The sequence below is a fragment of the Saccopteryx leptura genome, chromosome 1 (genome assembly GCF_036850995.1).
Source record: "Saccopteryx leptura isolate mSacLep1 chromosome 1, mSacLep1_pri_phased_curated, whole genome shotgun sequence".
Lineage (NCBI taxonomy): Eukaryota > Metazoa > Chordata > Mammalia > Chiroptera > Emballonuridae > Saccopteryx > Saccopteryx leptura.
The window spans coordinates 264,746,255-264,772,640 of NC_089503.1; the positions used below are offsets into that span (position 1 = coordinate 264,746,255).

The 26,386-nt window shown below is 47.8% G+C and overlaps 1 protein-coding gene across 2 annotated transcripts in view; it reads left to right on the top strand.

The window, feature by feature from the left end:
- The first annotated feature begins 3,267 nt into the window (after nucleotides 1-3,267).
- SLC25A37 (solute carrier family 25 member 37) overlaps nucleotides 3,268-26,386 on the top strand; it is a 50,091-nt gene continuing 26,972 nt past the window's right edge. The window contains exon 1 of one of the 2 annotated variants that reach the window (XM_066351778.1): nucleotides 3,268-3,592. In XM_066351778.1, coding sequence (XP_066207875.1) covers nucleotides 3,380-3,592 — 213 coding nt within the window. In that variant the 5' untranslated portion in view covers nucleotides 3,268-3,379. Of the gene's footprint in view, nucleotides 3,593-3,711; nucleotides 4,088-26,386 lie in introns of those variants that run through there. The other variant, XM_066351787.1, reaches the window with a different exon arrangement.

A 26,386-nucleotide genomic window follows, 5' to 3' on the forward strand; every position in this document is an offset into this window, starting at 1 on the left:
GATTATAGGCATGTTCATATTTGCCAAAAGTCCTCATAACCATCCCAAGTGTGACTTCTCTCCACCAATATCACCATGGCAAAGTTCAGAGGGTTTCTCACCCATCAGGAAATTATATACTAAAAAGAATGATTTATTTTCATTCTTTTAAATTATGAAAAGAATACAAATATTATGTAAGTATAAAAAAATACAGTAAAAATAGTTACCTGTAATCTTACATCACTATCACTGTAACCATTTCACTCCTTTTATTTTTAAATTTTTATTTATTGATTTTAGAGAGAGAGGGAAGGCAGAGAGGAGGAAAAGATAGAGAGAGAGAGAGAGAGAGAGAGAGAGAAACATTGATTTGTTTTTCTATTTATTTATGCATTCATTGGTTGATTCTTGTATGTGCCCTGACTGGGGATTGAACCCACAACCTTGGCATATTGGGGTGACACTCTAACCAACTGAGCTACCTAGCCTGGGTATCACTTCACTCTTTGATGTGGGTATTTACATTTTTAAAAAATGTAACATTTATAAAATCTTGTGGTTTTTTTCACCTAATATACATCATTACCATTTCCCATGTTGCATAATGTAACCACAAGTTTTAGCGGCCCCATATTTCATTAATACATGTGCCACAATTTACTTAGTCATTCCTCTCTAGTTGAACATTTAGGTCCTTTTCAACTGTTTACTACTATAAACAATGCATTAAAGAAGAGCTTCCTGCTTTTGCACAGCAAGAGAAACTAACTGACAACAAAACAAGCAGACAGCCAATTAATTTGGGAGATGATATTTTCAAACAATCACTCAGATAAGGGCCTAATATCCAAAATATACAAAGAACTCATAAAACTCAACAACAAACAAACAAACAATCCAATAAAAAATGGGAAGAGGACAGGAACAGACATTTCTCTCAGGAAGAAATACAAATGGCCAACAGATATATGAAAAGACTCTCATCTTCACTAGCTATTAGAGAAATGCAAATCAAAACTACAATGAGATACCACCTCACACCTGTTAGATTAGCTATTATCAACAAGACAGGTAATAGCAAGTGTTGGAGAGGCTGTGGAGAAAAAGGAACCCTCATCCACTGTTGGTGGGAATGTAAAGTAGTACAACCATTATGGAAGAAAGTATGGTGGTTCCTCAAAAGATTAAAAATAGAACTACCATATGACCCAGCAATTCGTCTACTGGGAATATACCCCCATAACTCAAAAACACTGGTACGTAAAGACACATGCCCCATGTTCATTGCAGCATTGTTCACAGTGGCCAAGACATGGAAACAACCAAAAAGCCCTTCAATAGAATATTGGATAAAGAAGATGTGGTACATATATACTATGGAATACTACTCAGCTACAAGAAATGATGACATTGGATCATTTACAAAGAACATGGGTGGACCTTGATAACATTATACTGAGTGAAATAAGTAAATCAGAAAAAACTAAGAACTATATGATTCCATACATAGGTGGGACATAAAAATGAGACTTAGAGACATGGACAAGAGTGTGGTGGTTGGTGGGGGGGTGAAGGAAGGAGAAGGGGTGGGGAGAAGGGCACAAAGAAAACCAGATAGAAGGTGAGAGAGGACAATTTTGGGTGATGGGTATGCAATATAATTGAATGTCAAAATAACCTGGAGATGTTTTCTCTGAACATATGTACTCTGATTTATCAATGTCACCCTATTAAAATTAATTTTTTAAAAAAAGAGCTTCCTACATTTTCAGACTTCTGTGTCACATTTCCAGAAGTGAGATCATGGGTTCATAGATACTGGTTAAAGGGTTTCAGTTTATAAGTGAACAGCAACAGCTTTTGATTGTTTCTTAAAAATCACCTTTGGCAAAAGCAGGGAAATTCTTCTCTAGAAAACATTAAACACAGAGCTTGTTTCTGTTTATCACATCCTCAACATTCATTTGGGGAGCCACGATTGGCAGCTTCCAAAAATGGGGCAACGAGGGCCCTTGGCCTTGAAGCCTCTATTGACAATGCTCACATTACTCTATCTCAAATCCCTGAGAGCTGCCAGGGCTGTTGTAACCTGAACGTTGGGACCAGGTTGAAGGCAAAGTCGGGGCACAGTATCTTCAGGGTCTCCTCCCTTTCATATCTCAGAGCCTAGCTTTCCTGACCAGAAGCCTTCTCTGGATAAGGTGTCTGGTGTGGCAGAAGTCCAGCTAGAGCAAAATCTTCAGACCTGGAACATGTACTTTTAGACCTGCAAGTGCCATGCTTTCATGCCAACTTCCATAAACAAGTTACTCCCCTGTTTTCTGATTCCTTCCCCTTCACCTAGTTGGTGCAAGATGGTCTTATTTAGGTTAAAATAAAGAAGCTAGCTTGGGATGAGTTTAAGAACCAGAAGACCAGTCTTAGAAGACAGACAGATAGGTGCAAGGCAGCAAGATGTTCCTTTCAGCCTCTTTGCAGCCTTACCCTGGGATCAAGCCTTTGAAGACCTTCCAGGCAAATGAGCCCTTAGGAGATTGGACTGGAGCCACCAGCTCTGCAGTGATCCATCTTGGTTACTACTTATTGCCTTGGTCAGTCCAGGACAGGGCAGATTTTGTCTCTCTGTGAGAATAAGAGGAGGAACAAATTTAGCTCTCTATTGTGTGTTTGCAGTGAGAGATAAAAATGCAAATAAATGGGTACATTTTCCCACTAAGCAGCCTATCGCAGGACCTTGAGTTTTAACTCTGTTCCCTCGGGTATTTGCCCTCGTGTGGCACAAAAGGACATGCACCACTGCAATGGCGCAGGTGTTCTCAATTCTAGAACTCCACTACCACATCCCCCCCCCCCCCCCCATCCAGCCACCATAACTGCTCCATAAGTGACATATGCAGTAACTCCCCCCACCTCCAGGCCTCAGGAATGCCAAAGCTTGCTGAGCAATAGTGTTTGCAAAACCCTAGGCTCTAGGGGTCGATTTCCCCTAAGCTGTTGTTCCCGCTCTCCCTCTAGCCCTACGCATATTCTCTCCAAGACCTCACTGACCCCATCTAGGGACTGCCCCGACTGCCCGCCCCATGGAGGCAGCAGTACGCTCGAGATGGTACAACTTCCCGGGACACCCCAACATCTCGCCCCCGTCCGGTTGCTTAGAAATTTACACTGGACAGTGACGTCACACAGGGAGGCGGGTCCCCATGTCCCGCACACCAATGGCGCAGCCGCGGCCAGCCTCTTTTTTTCCAGTGATTGGTGTCTTGGGCCCCCGCGCTCCACCCCAGCCCGCCATGGCGTCAGGCGCTGCAGCACCCGGGAGGTGGTTCCCACTTTAAGAAGTGAAGTTTCTCGCCCCCTCCCCCTCCGTGCAGCCTTCCGCGGCCCGCGGAGCTGGCGGATGGAGCTGCGCTGCGGCGGCGTGGGGAGCCAGACTGTGGGGCGCAGGATGGATGGGGACAGCCGAGATGGCGGAGGCGGCGGCTGCAAGGACGCGGGGTCGGAGGACTATGAGAACCTGCCGACCAGCGCCTCCTTATCCACCCACATGACAGCCGGAGCCATGGCCGGGATCCTGGAGCACTCGGTCATGTACCCGGTAGACTCAGTGAAGGTGAGGCGCGAAGAGACTTGAGGGACGGAGCGAGCAGAGATGAGAGCGCGCGTGCGTGCGGGTTCCCGAGGGAGGCGATCGGTGCAGCTTTGCACAGCCTTACCACGCCTGCCCACACGATCCGAAGGAATTGGCGTCTTGGCTCATCGCAGCTCCGGCTGGCGCGCCCGGTGTCCAAGGCGCAGCGAGAGGAGTACGCGGGCCGGTGCGGGGTGGCCGGTGCTGCCCACACGTGCGCCGTTTCCGAAGGAGCTGGCCGCCGGGGAGCGCTAACCACGCTTGCGCTTAGAAACCTAGCCCGACGGGCCGCGTGTCCCTCAGCCCCGGCGTGTGGACACCCTTCGGCCCTGCCTTCTGCTTCCCTGATGTCTTGGGGGTTGCAGGAGTGGCAGGGTTTCTCTTGGGTCTTGGCAGCTCTCTTATGGGTGCCGGTTCTGCGGCGCCTTGTGTAATCCCCTTTCCTTAGGGTTTCTGCAACTTCTCCCCTGGACTTAGGTAAGCGAAGCAGCAGAAAGTCAGTGAGACCTGCAGTGACATTTGCCTTCTCTCTTTTTGTAGCAGGGAGGTGGCAGGCAGGGAGAATGTGTGCTATACAGCCCTTACTGTGGATTGTGTAATAGGCTACTCAGTTCGCCTGGTACTTCCCAGGTAGTTTGAAATGCGTTTCTGCGGGGAGGCAGCTTTAAGGCAGGCAGATACTGCCTATCTGACAGAGAGCTGCCCTCTGTCAGTCTGTTCAGGTCACCAAATGCCCAAGGGATTGACTAGTACAGGAAGCTAATATACTACTGGTGACACATTGCATTTGTGTAGGCATAACTCATTTACTTTATACAGCAACCCTGGCGATTAACAGATGAAGAAACCGAGGCACAGAGACATGAATTGATTATACTCATGCTGCACCTTTATCTTTTGACTCCAGCCCCACTGTGCTTGGATGATTGGGGGCCTCTCTAGGTGGCAGTTATCTGGAAAGGCAGGGCCCGCAGAGGATCCCCCCCCCCCCCCCCCCCCCCCCGCAGCTGTATCTTACTGCAGATGCTGGCCCCACGTGAGCCGTGTGAAGGCCAGAATGTCTAACTCAGAGGGTTTCCCTGCTCTGGGCAGCCCTCAGAGCTGGCAGTCTGTGGCTGGAGAGGCACAAGTCCAGTGAGAGATGCAATGGGAATTTATGGTAAGGTGTGGACCAGCCAGAGTCTGTGCTGCTGGGTCTGAGCCATTGCTCTTTCTGTCCCTTCAGTGTCCCCATGGGGAATTAGAAGAATTGGCCTTGCCTGCCAGGGTTACAGAGGGAATAGAGGAGATCTTGTCTCTTAGGTTTTCAGAGCTCTTCCAGCAAACACCCTGGACAGATACCAGGTGGCATTTGTAGGGGAAAGAATCCCTCCCATGTAATAAAATTTGCCATATTTGAAGCTATTGTCTCAAGTGCCTTGAACAGATTGTAGGGAAAGTTAGGAGCAGGGAGATGTTATCCAAGCAGCCACCAGACCCACTGCGTCAGGGGGATGAATGTTCCACCAGGGAACTAGACCGCCTCTGTGCTCTGAGTTTGGTTCAGTGCATCATTTTAGCTTGTCTTTAGGATTAGTAAAAATTAGTCATGCCTTTTGAGCTCCCTTGGACACTCTAAAGAAGCATCGTCTCATGTTTAAATTGTGTGGTCTGTGTTTAGTTTTCTCCCTGCCCCTCCTCCTGCCCCTGAGATGCTACTCTATTTTGATCCAGACTCACTGTGTACTTAGTATTACATCCTGTGGCAGTTTTCACCTTTGCATGGGTTAACATAGTATGAGTGGTAGAGGGAACTGGTCTGGTGCTCACCTTATGGGGTTTGACTCTAAAACGAAGGCTTGGGTCAGCTAATGAGTAAGGTCTTCTGGCTTCTGGGATTCTAACTCTGATCCGGACTAATGACCCATAGGGGTTCTTCTGTTTTTAGGCATGCAGGTTTGGTTTTAAAGCACCTCTCATTTTCTGCTACATTTTTGGAAGGGGTAGCAAGGTTTATTCTTTTATATTTTTTCAGCTGAGACAGAAGGCACAGAGAGAGTTAAGTGTGTGAGCCCCTTTGTAGGACCCCTGCGAGGCTGCAGCAGAGTGCCAAGGTCTGCCAAGATCAGCATGGCTGTCTCTGCCCAGCAGGAGATATCAGGGACTCATCCATGAAAAGCCTCACTTGGAGAGACCTTGACTGTGTTTTTAAATACTTTGGATGATGTGGACTGTGTGTATAATTGAGTCAGGAACCCTGGATTGGGTTTCAAGTCCTGCCCCTAACTTGCTTCATGCCTTAGGCACTGTTCTGTCCTTTAATTTTGTCACTCGTTAATAAAATGGGGGTTGTGGACCAGTTCAGTATTTCTCCCCATTTTTAACCTGCTCCCTCCTTCTATGAACACAGAACACCATTGTCTTCCTTTTATGTTACTTGAAATTTTAAATAATTATGTCAGCTGAAGCCACATCAATGAAAATTACATCCTGGGAGAAAAATTTTCTTTGATTTTTCTAAGGCACACACTTTTCACTTTGATGTTGTGAAGTTAAAGGAGAGTGTAGGGTGGGCCTGCTTTTTCTAATTTTTCTATTCTAGATGGTGTGGACCGTGGAACTCAAGCAAGCTGCTTGGCTTTATGTTCCTAAGTACATAAAGCTTGTCTTGCTAATGCTTAGAATTATAATATTGAATACGCTTTCCCATAATGTCCCATCCCACCCCCAGTGTCACTTAAAGAACCTGTGTTTTCCAAATTTTGGGTTGTGACCCATTAGTGGGATCAACAAACATTTAAAAAACAGCAAGTTGGTGAGAGTGCAGGATACAAGCATGTGTGGCATGCAGTCAGGGAAAGTGTTGCTCATGAAGTTCTGTTTGGGTTTTGTGTTGTGTGTGTCCTTGAGTGGCTATGCAAAGTGCTCATTTGGCTGGGGGTTATGGCCAGAAAAGTATGAAAAACACTGACCCTGATGATAACAAGTAACTCTCAGGCTCCTGCGGTCATCAGCCTGTGATTATTACTAAATGGTTGTTTGGATGGAAGACCTTCTACAACTGTTCTGCCCCTTTCTGTGTCTTCCTCTCCCACCGAACTTCGCGGTGGTAGGATAAGTATTCACTGATCTGAGAAGGGCGGGACTCTGGGACCCTTGGCTGCTCTTTTGTCCTGTCAGTTTTGAGCCCCTGCAGTGGGAAGAGGAACAGAGCATGGGGACTCTTTGGGGCTTTCTTCAGATGGTTAGCAAGTACTTGTTCCTTTCCAGCTCTGGGGTTCGCAGCAGGCTTTCCATGACTTTCTTCCTGGTGCTTCAAAGTGGCAAGTGGTGTGGTCGCCCAGACCTTGGGGTGGGTGTGAGAACCCCTGGTCAGGAGTGCTCAAGACTGTGGGGAGAATGCCAGGTGGGTGGAGGAGGAAATTCCAACCAGATTAGGCACACCACTCGTAGGCCATGCTGAATCCCGTGGTGGTGAAAGCAGGGGCCAGAGGAAACAGGAAAGATTTGAAGTGAGGGAACGTCCGCTGACCCTTTCACAGCCCTTCTCTGGCTTTGCTGGTCAAGGAAACTGCTGCCCTGAACTCTGCTAGGAAGAACCCTCCTCCCCGGCCAGGGTGCAGGTGGATGGGTGGCTGACAGTTCTCCCCAGGAGCTGGTGGATGCTGAGCCATTTCGAAGCCTTGAGCTGGCCTCAGGGTTTTATAGCTGGCCCTGTTGAGCTCTGAGCAGCACTGAGCATGGCACGTGCCAGGCTGGCCAGCATTCCTCACCTTCTGAGTCTACTCCTTATGGTTTGAGCAGAGCAGGCTGACTGGTAGGAAGGGTGCTCAGGGCTGTGAGGCAGCTGCCAGGGTCACCTCCCACACTTTTCATTGCTTTCAAAACAAAGTATGGTGTGGTGGATGCCATTGAACTTCAAAAGGGTGTGAGATCTCAAATTGCTCTAGTTCTGGCAATGAAATGAGTGATTTTCTATCTCTCTTCCCTTGTCTTGTCTCCTTCACTTTCTTGCCTGCTGCCAGCCCCTTCTACCTGGAAATTGGGGAGGGGTAGGCTGGGGCAGAGGCTTGGAAGGAAGCCCTTAGCATTATAGTGGGCAGTGAGGGTGGTTTCAGGTGACTTCAGCTTGTCTGCAAGGAGAGGCATTTGGGGCTTTAATGGGGGACTTTTAAGTAACTGCGACCACACAGGGTGTGCACATGGATGTTGGGGTGTTACATGGAAGGAAGAGTGGTGCTCTGGCCTGTCCCTTTCCTGATTTCCATCTTGGTACATTTTAGCTACCTGTGGCCATCTCATTTAGGAGGGCTTTAATCTCGTGCTCTTTTTTTTTTCTTTTCTTTTCTAAGTGAGAGGAGAGGAGAGAGACACAGACTCCCGCATGAACCCTGACGGATCCACCAGGCAACACCCATCTGGGGCTGATGCTCTGCCCATCTAGGGCTGATGCTTGCAACTGAGCTATTTTTAGCACCTGAGGTGGAAGCTCCATGGAGCCATCCTCAGAGCTTGGGGTTGATGTGCTTGAAGCAATCGAGCCATGGCTGTGGGAGAGGAATAGAGAGAGAGAGAGAGAGAGAGAGAGAGAGAAGGGAGAGGAATAGAGAGAGAGAGAGAGAGAGAGAGAGAGAAGGGAGAGGGGTAGAGAAGCAGATGGTCGCTTCTCTGGTATGCCCAGACTGGGAATTGAACCCAGGATATCCACACCCTGAGCTGATGCTCAACCACTGAGCCAACCGGCCAGGGCCATCATTGCTCTTTGGAGCAGTGACCAGTCTCAGGACTTCAACCCCACTTCCCCTTTATGACAGGCTTGGGTTCTTGACCCCCTTCTAACTTCAGGAGGGTTGCCTTTCCCAGACCCACTGGATGAACTGGCTTGTTCATGTTGAATGAAGGCTTTGAAAGTCTCTTGAGCCCTAGAACTTTCTGGGCCTTTTTCTATCTCCCCTAGTACCTGACCTTTCCTTCTCAAAGAATTTTCTTTGTGTTTGTTTTTCATCTTCCAGGAGTTGTCTGGTCCCGTGGGTGCTGGGCATAGATCTGCTGGAGCACTCCAGGTGGCTTGGGAGCACCGCTTCACTGAAAGCCCGCCCTCCCCTCCACTCTTCTCCCTCCATGAATGTTCATGTGCACATTTGTCATAGGAGGGATGTGTCTAATCACTTTCTCTCTGTTGACCTGTAATCCTTTCCTCTAGTGCCTTCTGAGCTGAGATTTCTCACCTTCAGAGAACTTTCTTGAGGAGACTCAGAACCCAGTCTTTGACTTCCTGGTTGGGCAGAACACTTAGGTTTTCTGAGTTTTGATTTCCTTTTCTGTAGTAAATGCAGACACAAATTTTCTTCCTGCTTTTTCTCTCCTGACCCACCTTCCATTGCTTTACTCTTCCCTTGTTTTCTACTCTACCTGGGGACGTTCTTTGTAACAAGCTTCCTTACCTCAGTGCTGAGTGGTCCTTTCATCATCCTGTTCTGGTAGAAATCCAAGCAAAGGTGGTTCCCATCAGCTGAGTCTAGGCATCTTTGGGTTGGGGGACAGGGTGGGGGTGGGCACTTCCTTCTCTTGGTTACTGGCCACCCTCCTATGAACCGCACCTTCCCCTTTGAGGCTCCTACCATCCACTTTCACCAGCACCAGTCCCTCTTCTCTCTCTCCTTATCTACTCTCCTGAGACTCCAGCTTGCATTCTCATGCAGAGAGACAGGGTATAAGAATGGTTAGAGCATGAACCCTGAGCCAGACTGCTTGGACCATCATCATTGTCAAACCCAATCATAACCCTGAAAACATCTCCCTGGGTTACCACCTGACTAACATCAAATCTCTCCGTTCTTTATGTCCCTCAGGTCAATGGCCTTTACTTCCTGGGACCTGGTCCTAGCCCAGAACCTTCCCACCTATGAAATATTAAATCTGACATCTCATAGCCTGGCCTCAGCTTTCTCATACTGTGCTAGTAGACCCTCCTCTTATCTTGTCCTGTCTGCCTCATCCAGCTTGGACCTTGGCCTATGACTGCTGCCGCTGGCCCTCAGTGTCTCTGTCTGGTTTTTCTAATACTGGTCTGTCCAGACCCCAATCCTGGACAGACTGTCAGGCTGCTGGGCTGTGAGCCCTTCAGAAGGAAGCACTACTAGCCACATGGTGAATCTCTGTATGCCATGCCTCACGGGCCCTCAACTTGTCCTTCTGTGTGTACTGGTCGGGCAGCTTCTGTCCCCCCAACAGCTGCTGCAGACCATGTTCTTGCTCCTTAGGCCCCCACCCCTCCACTTTTTTCAGCCTTCGCATGGCATCTTGCTTCCTAGTTCATAGCAGAACCAGGACCCCCATCAAAATCATCTTCCTGTCACTGCCCTTCCAACTCGCCCTCTGTTCCTCACCCCTCCTCCTCCATAAGGTAAGAAGGTCCAGGTAGCGAAGGGTGATGTGTGGGAACCACCCTCACACCTGGAGTTGAATCCTGGTTCCACACCTGGGGTACACTACATGACCTCTCTAGGCTCAGTTTTCTTGTGTGCAAAGTGGAGACATTAACATAGCACCTCCCTTACAGGTTTGCTGGGAGAGTGAAATGGGGCCACGCATGTACAGCTCTGGCTGGGGTGTCAGTGCGTGTGTTCTCTGCAAATGGCCACACTGGGAGTTATTTTGGTCATTTTTCTCTTGAGTAACCCAGTTCCAGTATCTTTAGTTTCTCCCTCATTGGTTCCTTCTTAAAATCATTTGTTCAGGCCCAAGCCTGTCCCATCTAAAATTAACAGATAAACTACAGACATCTTACCTTGACCCTATGTGCCCTAGGACCATCCTCTTTCTTCCTGGAAACAGGCAAACTCTTTGTCCTTTTTTTTTTTTTAATCTCCCTCAAATAATAGCTATTGTGAAAGGATCATTGACACTTGGTCTCTAGTCTCTCACCTTGTTGCTCTCCAGGCCTCTGGCTTTTGTGCCCCTCTGCACGGAAACCTCACAGAATTCTGCCAGCATCTCTGATGAGCTTAGTCATTGCTCGTGCCCCACCCCCACATTGAGCCAGACCCTGAGAGCCTGCAGCTCTCTCTGTTTCCCCTTTGGGTCTGGCTGCTGCTCGGTCCCTTTGCAGTCTCTGGTCTTCCTCAGAATGCTGCCCTTCACCCTCTTTTCTTCCCCCAGGACACATGGCTCAGTTTTCGCCTGGGTCCTGATAGCTGGCGGATCGGTGTCTGTGGTCCAGTCTCTCTGGAGCTGGGTATCCAGTTGCTTTGCAGACATGTCCACCTGGCTGCCTCATGGGCCCGTTGGCTGTGGCATGTCCAGGATGGACACCCTGACCTCCCCTCTGCCTGCGCTTTGGCCTGGGCACCGTCTCAGAAACTTGGTGGTCATTCAGCTTTTCTCCCCCTCTTCCCACTACATGCTTCCTAGTTCTGGCCATTCCTTCACCTGCAACACCTCTTTGATTTGCTGTCTTCTCCCTGTCCCCACTGCGATGACCGTGTGTCTGGGGACTCTGTCTCCTTTTCATTGACAAATTTCCCTGACTACCTGAGCCACAACTGAGTATACTTGCTGCTTATCACCGTCCCTGTGGACGGCCCTGCTTTGCTTTTCTCCACAGCATTTATTACCTTCTAAGGTGTGACAGCGTTTGCTTATACTTATTATTTATGGTGTTTGTATATGCTCTTTGTATATTATTTGTATTGTCTGTGGTCTGTATCCCCTCATTCACATGTAAGCTCTCAGTGGGCAGGAATTGTTGGCTCTCGCATTTTCTCTGGTATATTCCCGTTGCCGGAAACAGTAGTGGATCTGTCATAAGCTGCTTGGTGGGGTGTTTGTCTGTTGACTGATTCACCACGAATCATTCCAGCCAGTCCTGCTCATTCCGGCTTCGGACCTCCAGCTTCCTGGCAGGCTGTGGTTTTCTCTTCTTAAACAGGGGAGAGCAGTGATTTTCAACTGGTGTGCTGCAAGAATTTTAAAGCCATGTAATACCTGACTCATTAGTCGGGGGCACTGACCTCTTGTCCTTTAGATTGTCACATCAAAAATGACAACAGCCAACACAGCAATAGCCATTTGGTGTGAATGAATCAAAATGACACCTATTTTTTTTTTGTCAGATTGACAAAAAATATATTGTGTGGTATGCTACATGGTTTTAGTAATTAGTTTATATCCTGCCCACTTCCTGCATCTAGGAAGAAAATGCCAGGTTTGCAGTGAACCAAACTTTCTACTGTTGGAAAAGTATAAAGCTATATGTAGGTGTCAGGTCATGGTGTTTATTATGAAACTATGTTCTGGGAAAATCCAGCCCCTTCTTTAGGGTGTAGCGAGCCTGGGAGGGGGCCACAGAGCAGCCCAGTGTCTGCATTCACAGCAAGTGGTATCTCTCCACCAAATGCTCCCCTCGCTTCTCTGTGGCCTTCAGAATCAGTCCTGAACTGCCTCTTGTGGTGTGCACAGGGACCCAGACCCCCACCCCCATACTCATGTATACACAGCTTGTCCACCGGAGCAAGACACACAAAGGTATTCTGAGTGCTGGCCAAGTGAGTGAAGGCACTGTCGCTTTTAAAAGATGTGAATAAAAATGCTTTTAAAACTGCTATTGAACAAATGCTTATTTTAATTTTGTTTTTGTTGATTCCTAATATGTCTTGGTCACAGAAAAACTTTCTCTGCCCTTTTGTTTGTCCCTTTTTTTTTTTTTTTTTGTATTTTTCCGAAGCTGGAAACGGGGAGACAGTCAGACAGACTCCCGCATGCGCGGACCGGGATCCACCCGGCACGCCCACCGGGGGTGGACGCTCTGCCCACCAGGGGGCGATGCTCTGCCCCTCCGGGGGGTCGCTCTGTCGCGACCAGAGCCACTCTAGCGCCTGGGGCAGAGGCCAAGGAGCCATCCCCAGCGCCCGGGCCATCCTTGCTCCAGTGGAGCCTCGCTGCGGGAGGGGAGGAGAGAGGCAGAAAGGAAGGGGAGGGGGAGGGGTGGAGAAGCAGATGGGCGCTTCTCCTGTGTGCCCTGGCCGGGAATCGAACCCGGGACCCCTTGCACGCCAGGCCGACGCTCTACCACTGAGCCAACCGGCCAGAGCCTGTTTGTCTCTTTTTTACAGTGGTATATCATGCCAGTTTTATCCTTTTTTTTTTTTTTTTTTTTTTGAGAGAGAGGCATGGAGAGAGAGAGAGAGACAGGAACATAGATCTGCTCCTGGATGTGCCCTGACCGGGGAATCAAACCGGCAACCCTCCGAACTCCAGGAGGATGCTCCAACCAACTGAGCTATCTAGCCAGGGCTTCACCGTTATATCCTGATGAGACTATGAACTCACCTGGCCACCCACTTCATTCATTCCACACGTACCGAGTCCCTTCCTTGCCAGGCTCTGTGCTAGACACTGGGCAACAAAAATAAGTCTCTATTCCCAGAGCTTGTTCCCTATATTTAGACTCTGAGCTTAGATGACAGGACTATGTTCCCTTAAAGAAAAAAATTACCCAACTTGGTATTTGCTCTTAAATGGGCACAAACTCGGGTGTGCTGTCCAGCTGGTGTCTTAAAGGTCTGAAGGTGCTGGGAGCGTCACTTTTGGCTTCTCTGCTGGGCACTCTGGGGTTGGCTCCTTCCCCTGTGACAGACAGTGGCCCTCAGTTGTACAAACCCTCAGCCCCTACACACAAACACACACCCCTGAGGTTGTTAGTCATTCTGGAAGCCAACACAGAAGATGACTTTGAAAACATCCTCCACCTTACCAGTAATCCCAGATGGGCAGAAGGGTCGTTGTCTGGTTACTACAAGGCGTCATGGTTTCACAGTCATGCTTTCTTTTTGAAGAGAAAACAAAATATGTTGAAATAGAAATCCCAGCAGCAGCTTGATTGAAGCAGTTGTTGCATAATAGGTTTAGGAAACGTCTGGCCATTGTGGGTCAAGTTAGGGGCTGCAGCTTTGTGTCACTGAGAGGACTTCCTATGCAGCTGCAAGCCTCGGCGTCTATTGGGCACATCCAGTGGGAGACTCACAGAGCTCTGGTACCCTGATGTCTGGTGGGCAAAAGCCCCTTATCCGAGCTCTCATTGTTCCTACAGCTTTTGTCCTTTGGCATGGCCATAAAGGCTACATTGGAGATGCCTCTGTGGGCAGGGCTGGGGAAGGGAGTGTGCATATCAGGCTGGTGCTAATGTGGAGGCCTCTAGAAAGGGCCCCCAACTAGGGGGAGAAAGGGGAAGGCCAATGAATTTAAGTCCAGGTCCCACCATGAACCAGCTTTGAAACCTTGGGCGAGTTATTCCTTTGGGATGGTCTCCCTGTGTCTAAATAGACTACTATTAGTCTACTAGAACAGCATCGTCTGTTTATCTGTTTGTTGGGTTTTTGAGAAACTCAGGTGGGATCACATTTGTGGGTGGCTTTTGTAAACTTTAATGTGCCCAATTAATGACAGATTGTATCAGAGACAATATACTTAATGATTACGAATAGTACGGTTCAGGTTAGCAGCATAGGGGCCGGGGCCAGGCTGCCTCGGGTGGTGCCTGGTCAAGTTACTGAAACTTCTCTGTGCCTTATTTTTCCTATCTGTGAAGTGGAGATAATGACAGTAGCCATCTGTTACTGTGGGAATCAACTATGACACATCTAGGGTGTTAAGAATAGTGTCAGATAAGCATTCAATGGATATTAGCTCTATCATCATTTCTGAAAATGTTATTCCTTGAATGCCTGGTAATGCTTATATGTTGTTGCAATTGTATTTTTTTTTCTTAAGTGAGAAGTGAGGAAGCAAAGAGATAGACTCGACAGACTTCTGCATGCGCCTTGACCCGAATCCACCTGGCAAACCCCCTCCAGGGTGACGCTCTGCCCATCTGGCACCATTGCTTAGCAACGGAGCTATTTTAGTACCTGAGGCAAGGCCATGGAGCCATCCTCAGTGCCCAGGGCCAGCTTGTTCCAACTGAGCCATGGCTGCGGGAAGGGGACAGAGAGAGAGAGAGAAGGGAGAGGGGGAGGGGTGGAGAAGCAGATGGTCGCTTCTCCTGTGTGCCCTGACCAGGAATTGAACCCGTGACATCAACACACTGGGCTGATGCTCTACCACTGAGCCAACCGGCCAGGGCTGCAATTATATGTTGCAATATTTTTGTGTTATTTCAACCTATATTCTGCCATTCCATTCTCTTAGTTCTCCTTTGAAGGTGGGAAAAAACATGTGCTTTGTCACATTTCATTGATGAGTAAAATGAGCTTCAGCAAAATAAAGCACTGGAACTCTGGGCCTCTTTCCGCTAAACCAGTGCTAAAGGAGGAGACTCGAGGAAGGGAATCAGGAGGAACAAGTGACTCAGGTGCTAGGGTGTGAAATCAGATGTTAATGATGGCAGAGCTTTTGAGCTGGGTTCTGAGGTGATAATGGGGCCCCAGGTGCATTCTTAGGAGGGAGGATCTGGAGTAGAGGGATTGTCAGCAGGAAATCAGAGTGGGGCATGTAACTTAGGGCTCTAACATGTAGGTAGGAGCTCCTTGGTCAAATATTCCAGTATGGAGGGCAAGGGGATAAAGAGAAATGGTTATTACCATAGCGTATTTCTGGCTTTGTCTGGCTTCCCTGCTATTGTACTTTCTCACTTTATCGGGGTCAAAATTGGACTCTATGGGGATTTGAGTTTGAACTGGCCTGAGAATTCCTTTCCAGATCACAGCATAAACATGGCCTGTTGGGAAGAGCAATAAATCAGAGTTCCTTGGTTTGCCAGGGCTGCAGTTTTCTTAAACAGGGAGGAGTAACAATGACTGTCTTGCCCACCTTTCAGGTCCACTTACTGCATCTGGGAAGAAAATGAAGCCAGGTTTGCAGTGAGCACAGTTCAAAAATTATACTGCTTTCTGTTGGTGCCAGGTCATGGTATTTATCATCAAACTGGATCCTGTTAAAGGGGTGAGGTTAGCTTGCTGGAATGGAAAATAGAGGCTCCTGTTCCAGGGACTGTAGGATTCATTGCAGCTGCGTGGCCCTGGGCTCTTGACCTCTCTCCTTACCTGGTGTCTCCCATCTGTTGGGTAAAGACCAGGGTGGCTGCCTGCTGCCACCTCTTTCGCTGGGTAATGAGCGTGAGCCAGTTACACTGCAAGTGAACTCAGAAATACATTTAAAATTGATAATGTAGGACCGGTGAAGGGAGGAGCTGCATACAGCCCCTATGAGGAAGGCTAAGGAAGGACCAGGCCACTGTCAGGGAGGACAGCAGTGTGCCCTGGCAGTTAGGGCCCAGTCATCTCCTTAGGGTTTTTATAGGTTTAGTTCAACTTTTTACTTTTTAAATGAGTCTGCCTCTTTGAGTGCCACGCAGGTGAGGCTGGGGACATTCCCATCTTGGTCTCTCCCGTCTTGTTTTCTTTGTTTGCTCATGATGCTGACATAGAAAAGGAAGAGAGGAAGGAGGTAGGACACAGATACTTTTGTCTAAAGGTCCCCCTGGTCCTCCTTTCCTCCTGCTGCCTTTGAGGCTTTTGCTGGTGCCTGGCCTTGGCCGGGGCCTGGGAGCAGGCTAGGAAGGTGCAGGTGGGCGTGGCAGCCTGTGGGAAGCTCGCCAGCCAGGCTTGCTGGGGCCAGGCACCTATGACTCCCAGTGCTCCGCTTTCCTGAAATAGAGGCTGTCCCACTGGTGATCCCGCACTGGTGAGAGCCTGGATTAAAGGAGCAGGTGGCTGGCTGGTCCAAGAAGTCAGACTGTAAAGGAGGGGAGGTCTTTCCAGAGGACAGAAGGTGGCCATGTTTGTGAAAGTATTTGAGGATGGAGGGCAAGTCCAGGGTATATTTTAACTGAAGAACCAAGACACTCTTTCCTTAGTCATTGTCTCCACGACTTGTTTGTTAGATGTTGGCTTGTGTTAACCTGATTCATAGAAACGTCTCTACTGAGGCAGCGTTGAAAGGTGTTTGCAATAATGCAACTTTATCCCTTGGACTTTATTGAATAACTCAATTAGTCAAGGATTGGAGTTAAATGGGAGTGTGACCACATGTATGGGGCACTAGGGAGCCAGGAGATCAATACCTCTGAGGTCTCTCCCCACAGAGGTCCGTCTGGCAGGGAGTGCAGACATATGGATGGAACATTCTGGCAGGGTGTGATGAGCTTGTCTCGGGGACTTGAACCTCGTAGGAAGGGGTCCAGAAAGGGCTCCTCAAAGAAATAATACCTCACTGTTCATATCTAGACTGAAGGAGACATAGATATTTGTACAAAGCCATATGATTCTTTCTGTCCCCCAGAATGTCATGGCCTGTCCCTAAGGTGCCTGACCATCATCAAGATACCTGAACCCCCTCTCCCCCCCCAAAAGTCTGATTTTTTGGGTTTAGCTCTCAGCCTTCTGACCACAGAATCAGAAGGCTCTGGTTTGGGTCACCATGCCAGGGCCACTAGGTGGGACGTGCCTTCCTTTTCTGAAATTTCTTTTTGTTTCCCCTGTTTTGAAATTTTAATTCCATCTGGCCACCAGACAGCTATCTGATGGCTCCCGGGGAACCCAGCCTCCTCCCTGGGTGGGAGCTTTCCTTGCCAAGCCGAAGACCGGAGGAGGGTGGGGACGAAGAGACAGGGGGAAAGCTGCTATGTCAAAGGCCTTTCTGCTTAATTAATAATTCGTCTTTATTAAAGGGTGACCTTAGTGGTACCTGCCAACTGGAGCAGCTGACAGATAAGTAGCTAAAAAATTAAATGCCCCTGTGTGATTTGTGGAGGGTTAGGTATTGCCTTCGTGACCTTTACAGCCCATGTCGCAGGTTACAGGGTGACAAGGGAGAGACCTGACAGACAGTGTAGGTGACCGCTGTGCTTTTCGAAGGACAGAGGTGGATCTGGATGGAGCCCCCAGCACTGATCTTGACACTTAGGTTTGTATGTCATTCTTTGTCACTTTTAAAGGCTCCCTCCCATACAGCTGAATGTTTTTCCCTGCCCTCCCTTGTCTTTAACCTCCAAGTTTCTCTCTTTGGCTGAGCCTCCTATAAAATGCAGAGGCTGCAGTTCCCTGTGCTTGTTGATCAGTCGCTGCTGATTTTGCTAAAGGGGCTGAAACTGGCTCTTGTAGATTTTCTTCCTGGCATCGATGTCCAGGGTGTAGACAGATGCTCACTGAGAGTCTTGCAGCTTCTGGAAGCTGAGTCCTATGTCTCCAAAAGGCCAGTCTGATGACATGGGCAAGAACCAGCTAACCCCAGGCCAGCCCTCTATTTCTGTGTCGGAGATTCCCCTGGCACAGGAGGCCTTTGTTACTAAATCTGTTTGCTGGGTGTTTTAAGGAGGACATGTGTGGGCCTTTTTCAGTGTTGTTAGACAATGCAGAGCTGTTACCCTGACCAAGCAGTTGGAATAGAAACAGAGATTTGATCTGGTTGAAGTTACACCACAGAAAATGCCCCTATGGGGGAGAGCAGTTGTCAGTGAAAGGGTTAGACACTTAAGTTGTATGTGAGACTAGAGAGCTCTCTTTTTAATGTAATTGGGTTTAAAATTTTTTTCCTCTTGTGTCTTGGCTTCCCAGTCAGTGGATTAATGTACATTATTTATTATGCAGGCTAGGAAAGGTGACTTGTTAAATGAACTTCCTTTGAACATGACTGAAGATTTCTACTTAGCCATTAGAGCTCTGAGAATATGAGCTTCAGAAATGGCTTTTCATTGTAAAAACAATATAATGACAACTAGGAATGTATGGACCAATTGAAACTACTCTTAGCTCCTTCTTTGCTTCCAAAATAATTGTTTCAGTTTTGGGAGAATGTAGAGAAGTTGAGACCGCAGTTTGTCATGAGGGGGTGTGAACTGATAGGGGTGTGAACTGATACAGTTTCAGGTGGCCACAGGGTCCATGTATCCTTGGAATTAGTGTCACCCCCCGACAGGCTTCTGAGAGTTGGAGCCAGGGAAGCTTTCCCTGACCTAGAGAAAGAATTCGTTTTAATGAACTAGTGTCTCTTCCAAGGGTCTTTTGTATTCTCTGATAATCCGGCCATAAGAAAGTTTCTGAAATTCTCCTTCAGATCTGAACACCTGACAGTTACGAGAAAGCTAGGCCTTTACTAGAAGCGGCTTTAAATTGAAAGCAGATCTCTGATCACAGAGCAGCTGGAGTTGAAGGGACAGGCAGAAGCTTTGAACCAGGAATGCCAAGCTGGGTGTCCCTGAGTTGAGGAGGCCAGGGAACAGGGAGTGGAGGAGCAGGGCCTGAGCAGGCTTGTCTGAGTCTCATTTCCTTCATCTGTAGAATGGCAAGATTGAGTTAAAACTGAATGGTTTCATAAGCCCTGGACGGATAGCTCTGTTGGTTGGAGCGGTGACCCAAAGCGCAGAGGTTGCTGGTTTGATCGCTGGTCAGGGCACATACAGGAGCAGCTTGATGTTCCTGTCTCGCTGTCTTTCTCTCTCTAAAAAGAAAACAACAACAACAACAAAAAAACACTATGTAGTCTCCGAGGATGTTCCCAGTTCTAAAATTTCCCTCATTATCTCCCCATGGAGTGTATAACTTTGTGATGTCCTCTTTTAACTATAGTTGGGAGGACATACTAGAGCCCTTCTATAAACAATTACGATGACTTTGAATGTATAGATTTACAAATAGTTTAAAAAAAATTTTTTTATTTGAGGAGGAGGAGGAAGCTAGGGAGACCCCTACTTGGAATTCCACCTGGGGCTGAGGAGCAGGGGTAGGAGCCAGCTGCCGATGGACCATTTGGGGTCCCTGTACCCTGCAGAGTCGACTAGAAATTACAGTGCATTTAATTTTTTGAACCCTCCAACTACAGCACAGAAAGACTGCAAACCATTCATTCAGGCCTTTCCAGAAATGCTGACTGGCCACTGCCCCACCCTGGAATCAGGGGAGTGTGAAGCAGATGCTTCTGGAAGGCCCTGTTTATAGCTCTCTGACTCCTTCCTGACGGGGACCTTTTACAATTTCACTACCAGGAAGCTGAGTCATTGAGGAGATCAGCCGCCATGGCCAAGGTCACTCAGTGTTGCTAGCAGCACAGATGGGTCAGCCCAGACACCTGAGCATTTTGGGGTCATGTTGGTGGGAGTTGCAGGGTGGGGGAAGCTTATGGCAGCATCTCCCCTCATGGTGACAGGGACACCGTCACCCCCCATGATCCCATGGTTTGAGCTGCCTTTGGCTTCACTGGGAGAAATCTCTTGTTCATCTACCTCTTTTCTTCCCCCTCCCTTCTCCTCCATGCACGAATCCAAGGAAGGTCAGGGACCAGGTGGACTGGAACACAACTCGGAGGACAAAAACGACCCTCCTGCGCCATGGTTTTCAGGGCGCAGTGTGGGCATTCCGTGGCCTTAGACCCTCTCCAGGCTCATGTCCTGGTACTCAGTAGGCTGCCAGTGACACCAGCCTTCTCAGAGCCTCTGTCCCACTCCCACCTGCCGCTGCCTGTGTCCACAGATAGGCCCATTTCTCCATTCTTCCCCTGCCTGACTCCCCTCAGTCTGCGTGTCTCCATTTCAGACACTTCTGGGACCCTCCCCAAAACTAAACAAGGCCGATCCCCTGCCTCTGCTGTAGCAGCATCTTCTCCTTCTCCTTTGCTGCAGGACATTTAGAGTTTGTATTTGTTAATTTGTATAATTTCTGGCTTGCTCTCTCCATCCCGGCTGGATGAGAAACTCATTGGAGGTGAGGCCCCTGTGCCTACCCTGCTTGTCCCAGCCCTGGAAGGCGCTCTGACTTCCGTGGCATAGGGAGAAGTCTTTGGTGGGACAACCCTGTTTTACCGACTCGAGGCTGCTGCAGTCTGGCCACGAACTCGCACCCCTGGCGCCTGTTTTCTCCTCTCACTTCCGGAAACCCTTCTTCATGCCTGCAGCTTAAGTCATACACCTGAGCTCTGGTTTCCAGGATGAGAGTTTGAGTTAGCACAAAATCTCACCCAGGATTGAGGGTTCCTGCCATTGCCTTTGGCGTCCAGTAAAACTTAAACGTGCCTGTCCAAAGGCTCATGAGACTGTCCAGTGTGAAAGTGTGTGAAGAAAGCCAGAGGACGTCCCCTCCATCTGTGACCTGACCCTGCCTACACGCACACCATCTAGTATTGTGGGAATAGCTGAGAAGTATAGTGTTTGTGGGAAGTCTGGCTTTGGTGACGTCTGCAAATTTATCTGATGGGGTTTGGGTCCTTGGCTGTATCCTGGCTGGTATACCCCAGAAAATGGGGAGGTGCATCAAACTTTGGAACCCAGATCTGCATCAGGCCAGTAGCCGTTTGGAGGAGGGACTTCAGGTGCCTGCTTTCATAAGCCTGTGGCTGCGATTGAGTGCGTCTCAGCGTCTTCGAAAACTGGCCGAGTGCCTATTGTAGTTAAAGCACAGCGCTGGGGCTCTGGTATCATCAATAGATGCGGCTGTCCTTTCCTTTGTGTTTCTTAGACTCTAATGGTAGACAGGTCTACAGACTCGTCACCTGATATAATTATAAGTAGAGGAATGAGCAATAGAGGGCTGGCGACAGGGCTGCTTTGAAAAATCTTTTTCCTGTGGATAATAGGCTAACAGTGGGGCATGCTTCAGAGGTGTGGCCTCTGAGAAGGGCATGGAAGCCTGCCTTGCTGAAGCTGGCAGGACCACACTTGACTTGAGAACCACCTTGGCATGGGGCTGAAGACAGCTCCCTGGGCCTGTCTGGGGTGGTCCAGGAGCACTTTCATCCTTCTACTCACAGCCCCTCTGTGCCCTGGCTCTGGTAGCAGGGCTGGAGCACTGATTCTGGGAAGACACCTCTTGGTGTGGCACAGGCCAGTGTATGTCTTTGGGCTGGAGGCCAGTATGTGGGAAAGGGCAAGGATTCAAACTGCATCTTAAGCATTTCTGCTTTCCGTAAAGCTTTGCCTTCTGACCAAGAGCCCCTGGGCTGACGTTCTTAGGTGCTTCCTTTCAGGGAAGGCTCTGGAGCCAGGAATACTGCTGTGTCCAGGGGATCACATAGTGCACGGGAACCCTGGCTGCCTTCACCAGAACAATAAAAAACTGAGGAGATAAAGGAAACTGAGGGAGTTACTTGATTGTGACAGGATTTCAGATCATGAAATGCATGTGGAATGAGCTACTGTTTAGATTTAGGATTTAAAAAAAAAGATCATGGTGAAATGCACTGAACATAAAATTGACTATCTGTTTTTATTTTAATTAATTAATTTATTTTAGGTGAGAGGAAGGGAGATAGACTCCTCATGTCCCCTCCCACCCCTTGGGATCCACCTGGCAACCACTGTGTGGGGCCCATGCTCAAATCAACCAAACTACCATATTTCCTCATGTATAAGATGCACTTTTTTTGGGAAAAATTTGGAGTCTAAAAACTGGGTGCATCTTATACAGTGGCTGTAGATTATTTTACTTGCATTTCCCACTTTTTGCACTTTTTTTGCGCTCATTGTTGAAGACTGATTAGTCATCAGACACAGATGAGGACAAGCTAATGGATGGGAGTTTTGACAGTGATGAGGAGTTATATGAATTTTATGACGAATAAAACTTGAATTCAATAACTTTATGTAATACATTTTTTTCAAATTTTGGGCCCCAAAATTAAGGTGTGTCTTATACAAGGAAGCATCTTATACATGGGGACATATGTATTTTTAGTGTCTGAGGCTGATGCTCAGACCAACTGAGCTATCCTGGGGGGAGGGGGGCTGACACTTGAACCAATTGAGCCACTGGCTGCGGGAGGGGAAGAAAGATGGTGGGGGAGAGAAGCAGATAGGCACTTCTCCTGTGTGTCCTGACTGAGAATCGAACCCGGGACATCCATATACTAGGCCAATGTCTAGCTCTATGCACTGAGCAACTAGCCAGGACAAAACTTACTATCTTAACCGGTTTAAGTGTACCATTCAGTAGTGTTAAGTACATTCACATTGTTGTGCAACCAATGTCCAGAACTTTTTCATCTTCTCAAACTGAAACTCTGAGCCTGTTAAACATCAGTTCCCCTTTGCTCCTGCCCCAGGCCCTGGCAACTGCCATTCTTACTCTCTGTGAATTTGACTATTCTAGGTACCTCATGTGAATGGAATCAGACAGTCCTTGCCTTTTTGGACAATGTCTGCTATATTGCATAATGTTCTCAAGGTGTATTTGTGTTGTAGCAGGTGTCAGAATTTCCTTCCTTTTTGAGGCTGAATAATATTCCATTGTATATATTGTATACCACATTTTATCCATTCACCAATGGATGAATGTTGGGTTACTTTTACCTTTTGACTGCTGTGAATAATGTTGCTCTGAACATAGTATACGACTGTTTCTTGGAGTCACTGCTTTCAATTCTTTTGGTTATATACGCAGAAGTGGGATTGCTGGGTAATATGGTAATTTTATATTTAATTTTTTTAGGACCTTCCATATGTTCTTCCATACATTCCCACCAGCAGTGTACAAGGGTTCCAGTTTCTCTTGGAATTTTCATTTATTTCTTAAAAATTTTTTTATTGGTTGATTTGAGAGAGAGAGAGAGAGAGAGAGAGAGAAACATTGATTTGTTGCTCCACGTATTTTTGAATTCATTGGTTGATTCCTTTATGTGCTCTGAAACCCATAACCTTGGTATATTGGGCCAATGCTCTAACCTACCTAGCCAGGGCCTTTTGGAATTTTTTTATATGAGAGTTTCAGAGCTGATGTATAGTAATGTAGACCTATCTCTCTCCAAATAAAACACACCACACACATTTGTTTTTCAAAGGATTCTTTACTGGTTTCATAAATTTAGAATGCCAGAGGTCAAAAAGGACCTCCTTAAAGACTCTGTACTAACTCCACTTATTCATATGACAGATATTTACAATTGCTGTAGATGGGTGAACAAACAGGAGAAATCCTCTTGCCCTCTTGGTGTCCACTGCTGGTGGGAATTCATGCTGATGCCCAGCCAGGTGCAAGAAGGGCTCAGAGTCCTACTGGGAATGGAAGCTCCTGCCTCTTGGAGCAGGGTTCTTTATTCTGTCACGCCTACAGATATTTAGTGCACATATGGGGGAGATTGTCCCTGTTAGTAAAATATATTATACTCAGTGGAAACATCTGTGTCCTGCCGTGTCACGTGGATTAACCCCCCAGAATCCGAGGGACTGTTGGCACCCACAGATGGAGCCAGAGGCCTGCCCGGAGACTGGAGCATGTGGAAGGGAGCAGAATCCATGAGGGCTCCCCATGTCCAGTCCTGTGGCTTAGCTTGGTTCCATCTGGCTGTTTCCTACAGTTCAGAGGCCAGTGAGTCCTTGAACAGCAGGGAGGGCCTTTTCCACAGCAGTGACCTCGTGGGAATGGGTGCCAGTCAACAGTGTCGGGACCTTGGTATTTAAGGTCCCTGCCCTGGTCTTCAGATCTGCCCGTGGCTCTGAGCCGTCAGACCCAGTGAGTGAGCTTCTGTGGCTCTGTCATCTTGGACCCCTTCTGCCTGTGTCAACTTGACATTGGTGGTTTTTTTCCCCTGCCTCTCTAGCTATCTAAGTTTCCTTTGTTCCATAACCAGGATTAAGGTAAGTGGCTGGGTCCATTGCTTTAGAAATGGCAAGGGAAGAAAGGTGACTGTGGCAGTGGGTGGGAGGCAGGGACAGAGTCCCTTATAGGGCTGCTGTGAGCAGGTCCCCTCGCTTTTCAAGGTCTCAGTTTGTCTTCTATCAAAAGAGGCAGTGAAATAAGGGGCTGCTGGGGCGTCCTGCCAGTGACTCAGGCTGTCCACTCCCGTCCCATCCCAGTGTGCAGTGATTGCAGGTGGGCTTGCTCCCAGCCAGGGCAGTCCCAGGAACCAGAGTTTGATGAAGTAGTCAGAGTTAATGTGACATGGTCCTAGAATTCACTGTTGATCAGACAAAAGTGTAAAAGCAGCAGCAGCTGTCTGCCAGCCCCTAGGCCAGGGGCAGTCAACCTTTTAATACCTACCGCCCACTTTTGTATCTCTGTTGGTAGTAAAATTTTCTAACCGCCCTCCAGTTCCACAGTAATGGTGATTTATAAAGTCGGGAAGTAACTTTACTTTATAAAATTTATAAGGCAGAGTTACAACAAGTTAAAGCATATAATAATAATTATAATAATTACTTATCAAGTACTTTATGTCGGATTTTCGCCAAGTTTGGCAGAATAAATCTTTATAAAACAACTTACTATAGTTAAATTTATCTTTTTATTTATACTTTGGTTACTGTGCTGTCGCTCACCATGAAAGCTGGAACACTCACTAGTAGGCAGTAGGGACCAGGTTGACTACCACTGCCCTAGGCAAAGGGCCTTTCATTCGTTCTTTCCTTTGACCCTCTCAGAGACGTTAGGAGATAGGTGGTGCAGTTAAGAATTCACGGATAAGGAAACATGCTCAGAGAGATAACCTGCGTAAGGTAAGGTGCAAAGGTAGGCAGAGGAAACGTCAGAGCTTGGATTTAGATGAAGATAGAGCCCCAAGACCTGTTCTACTGGTCACTGTGAAAGCTGGAAGCCTCCTCTCCTTTGTCCAGCCTCTTTCTGGTCAGAGGGAGTTGGGATTGGGTCTCATTCCTGTCCCTTCCTTGTGAGGTTGTAGGAACCGTGGGCTGGAGTCCTCAACACCAGTGCCCTGAGGCTGGTCACTCCCATCTGGAACCCTGGGGTCTGTTGTGTGGTTTATGGCCTGTCCTCTTCTGTAGTCTAATGATTCAGTTCAAACCTGTAATGAAATCCTTTGTGTCAAATGGCCGTTTATTGGCCAGCAGGGAAAAACACCCGCACTTTCTAGGCAACGTCAAGTTAGTTTTGGTAGTGGTTCTTACTACGACTTGAAAGCCATTTGTATTAACATAGGTTGTGGTTTAGAGGACAGACAGGCTCTTCTGCAAATAATTGCAACATTGATAAACATGTATTGAATACCTACCATAATTGATGTGATTAGGTGACTGATGTGCTAGTTTTTCATTAGTCCATTGCAGGTAGCACGCGAGACAGGAGTTTTTACAGATGAGGGGCCAAAGTTCAGAGTGTACTCACTCCCCAAAGTGCATCCAGCCGAAAATATAATAGGATTTTTATTGCAAGGTGGTTGAGGACAGGGGCCATCTTTGTACCCTCATGTACTAAAACAGCCTCTGGCATGGAGTAGAAATTTAATATGTAATTGTTGAGTGAGTGGGTGAACTTCAAAGCCCAGGGACTGTCTGAGCGTCAAGTGGGTGGGTGGTTGAATGAGGTTTGTTCAAGATTCCATGATTGGGATTTTCAGCAAAATATGGTCAGATGGGCAGGGCCTGGGAATTGGAGCACTGTAAGACTGTGTATCAGTGGTGACCTGCTCTGGGGAGCTTGGGCAACAGCCCTAATGGTTTCCTCACTAGCATAGCAAGGTTGGAGTGAAGAGGCTAGAAGAGTTGCAGAACTCTGACATCAAACAAAAAGCCACAGGGACTCTGCCATGGAAGGCATACGAAGGCAGAGCTGCTGCGGCTGGAGTAGGCAGCAGGGACCATAGCTATTGTGTGGGGAATCTTGGCACGTTCCTGGATTCTGTCCTTCTGCATAATGGTGGTTAGCCTGGTGCTCGGGATGGCTTCATGTGCTTCAAGGGCACTTCTGTGTGGGCTCTTATAATAACAGTTTGTTCATGTGACATTATGATGCTTTAGTGAGTTTACTTAATAACCTGTGAAAAAATGCTTTTGAGAATGAGGTGTTTCTCCATTTCTGCCTTTGACATATTGTCCTTACTTGTAGGTGAGGTGTTTATAAGCCAATGGCATGGACATGGCTG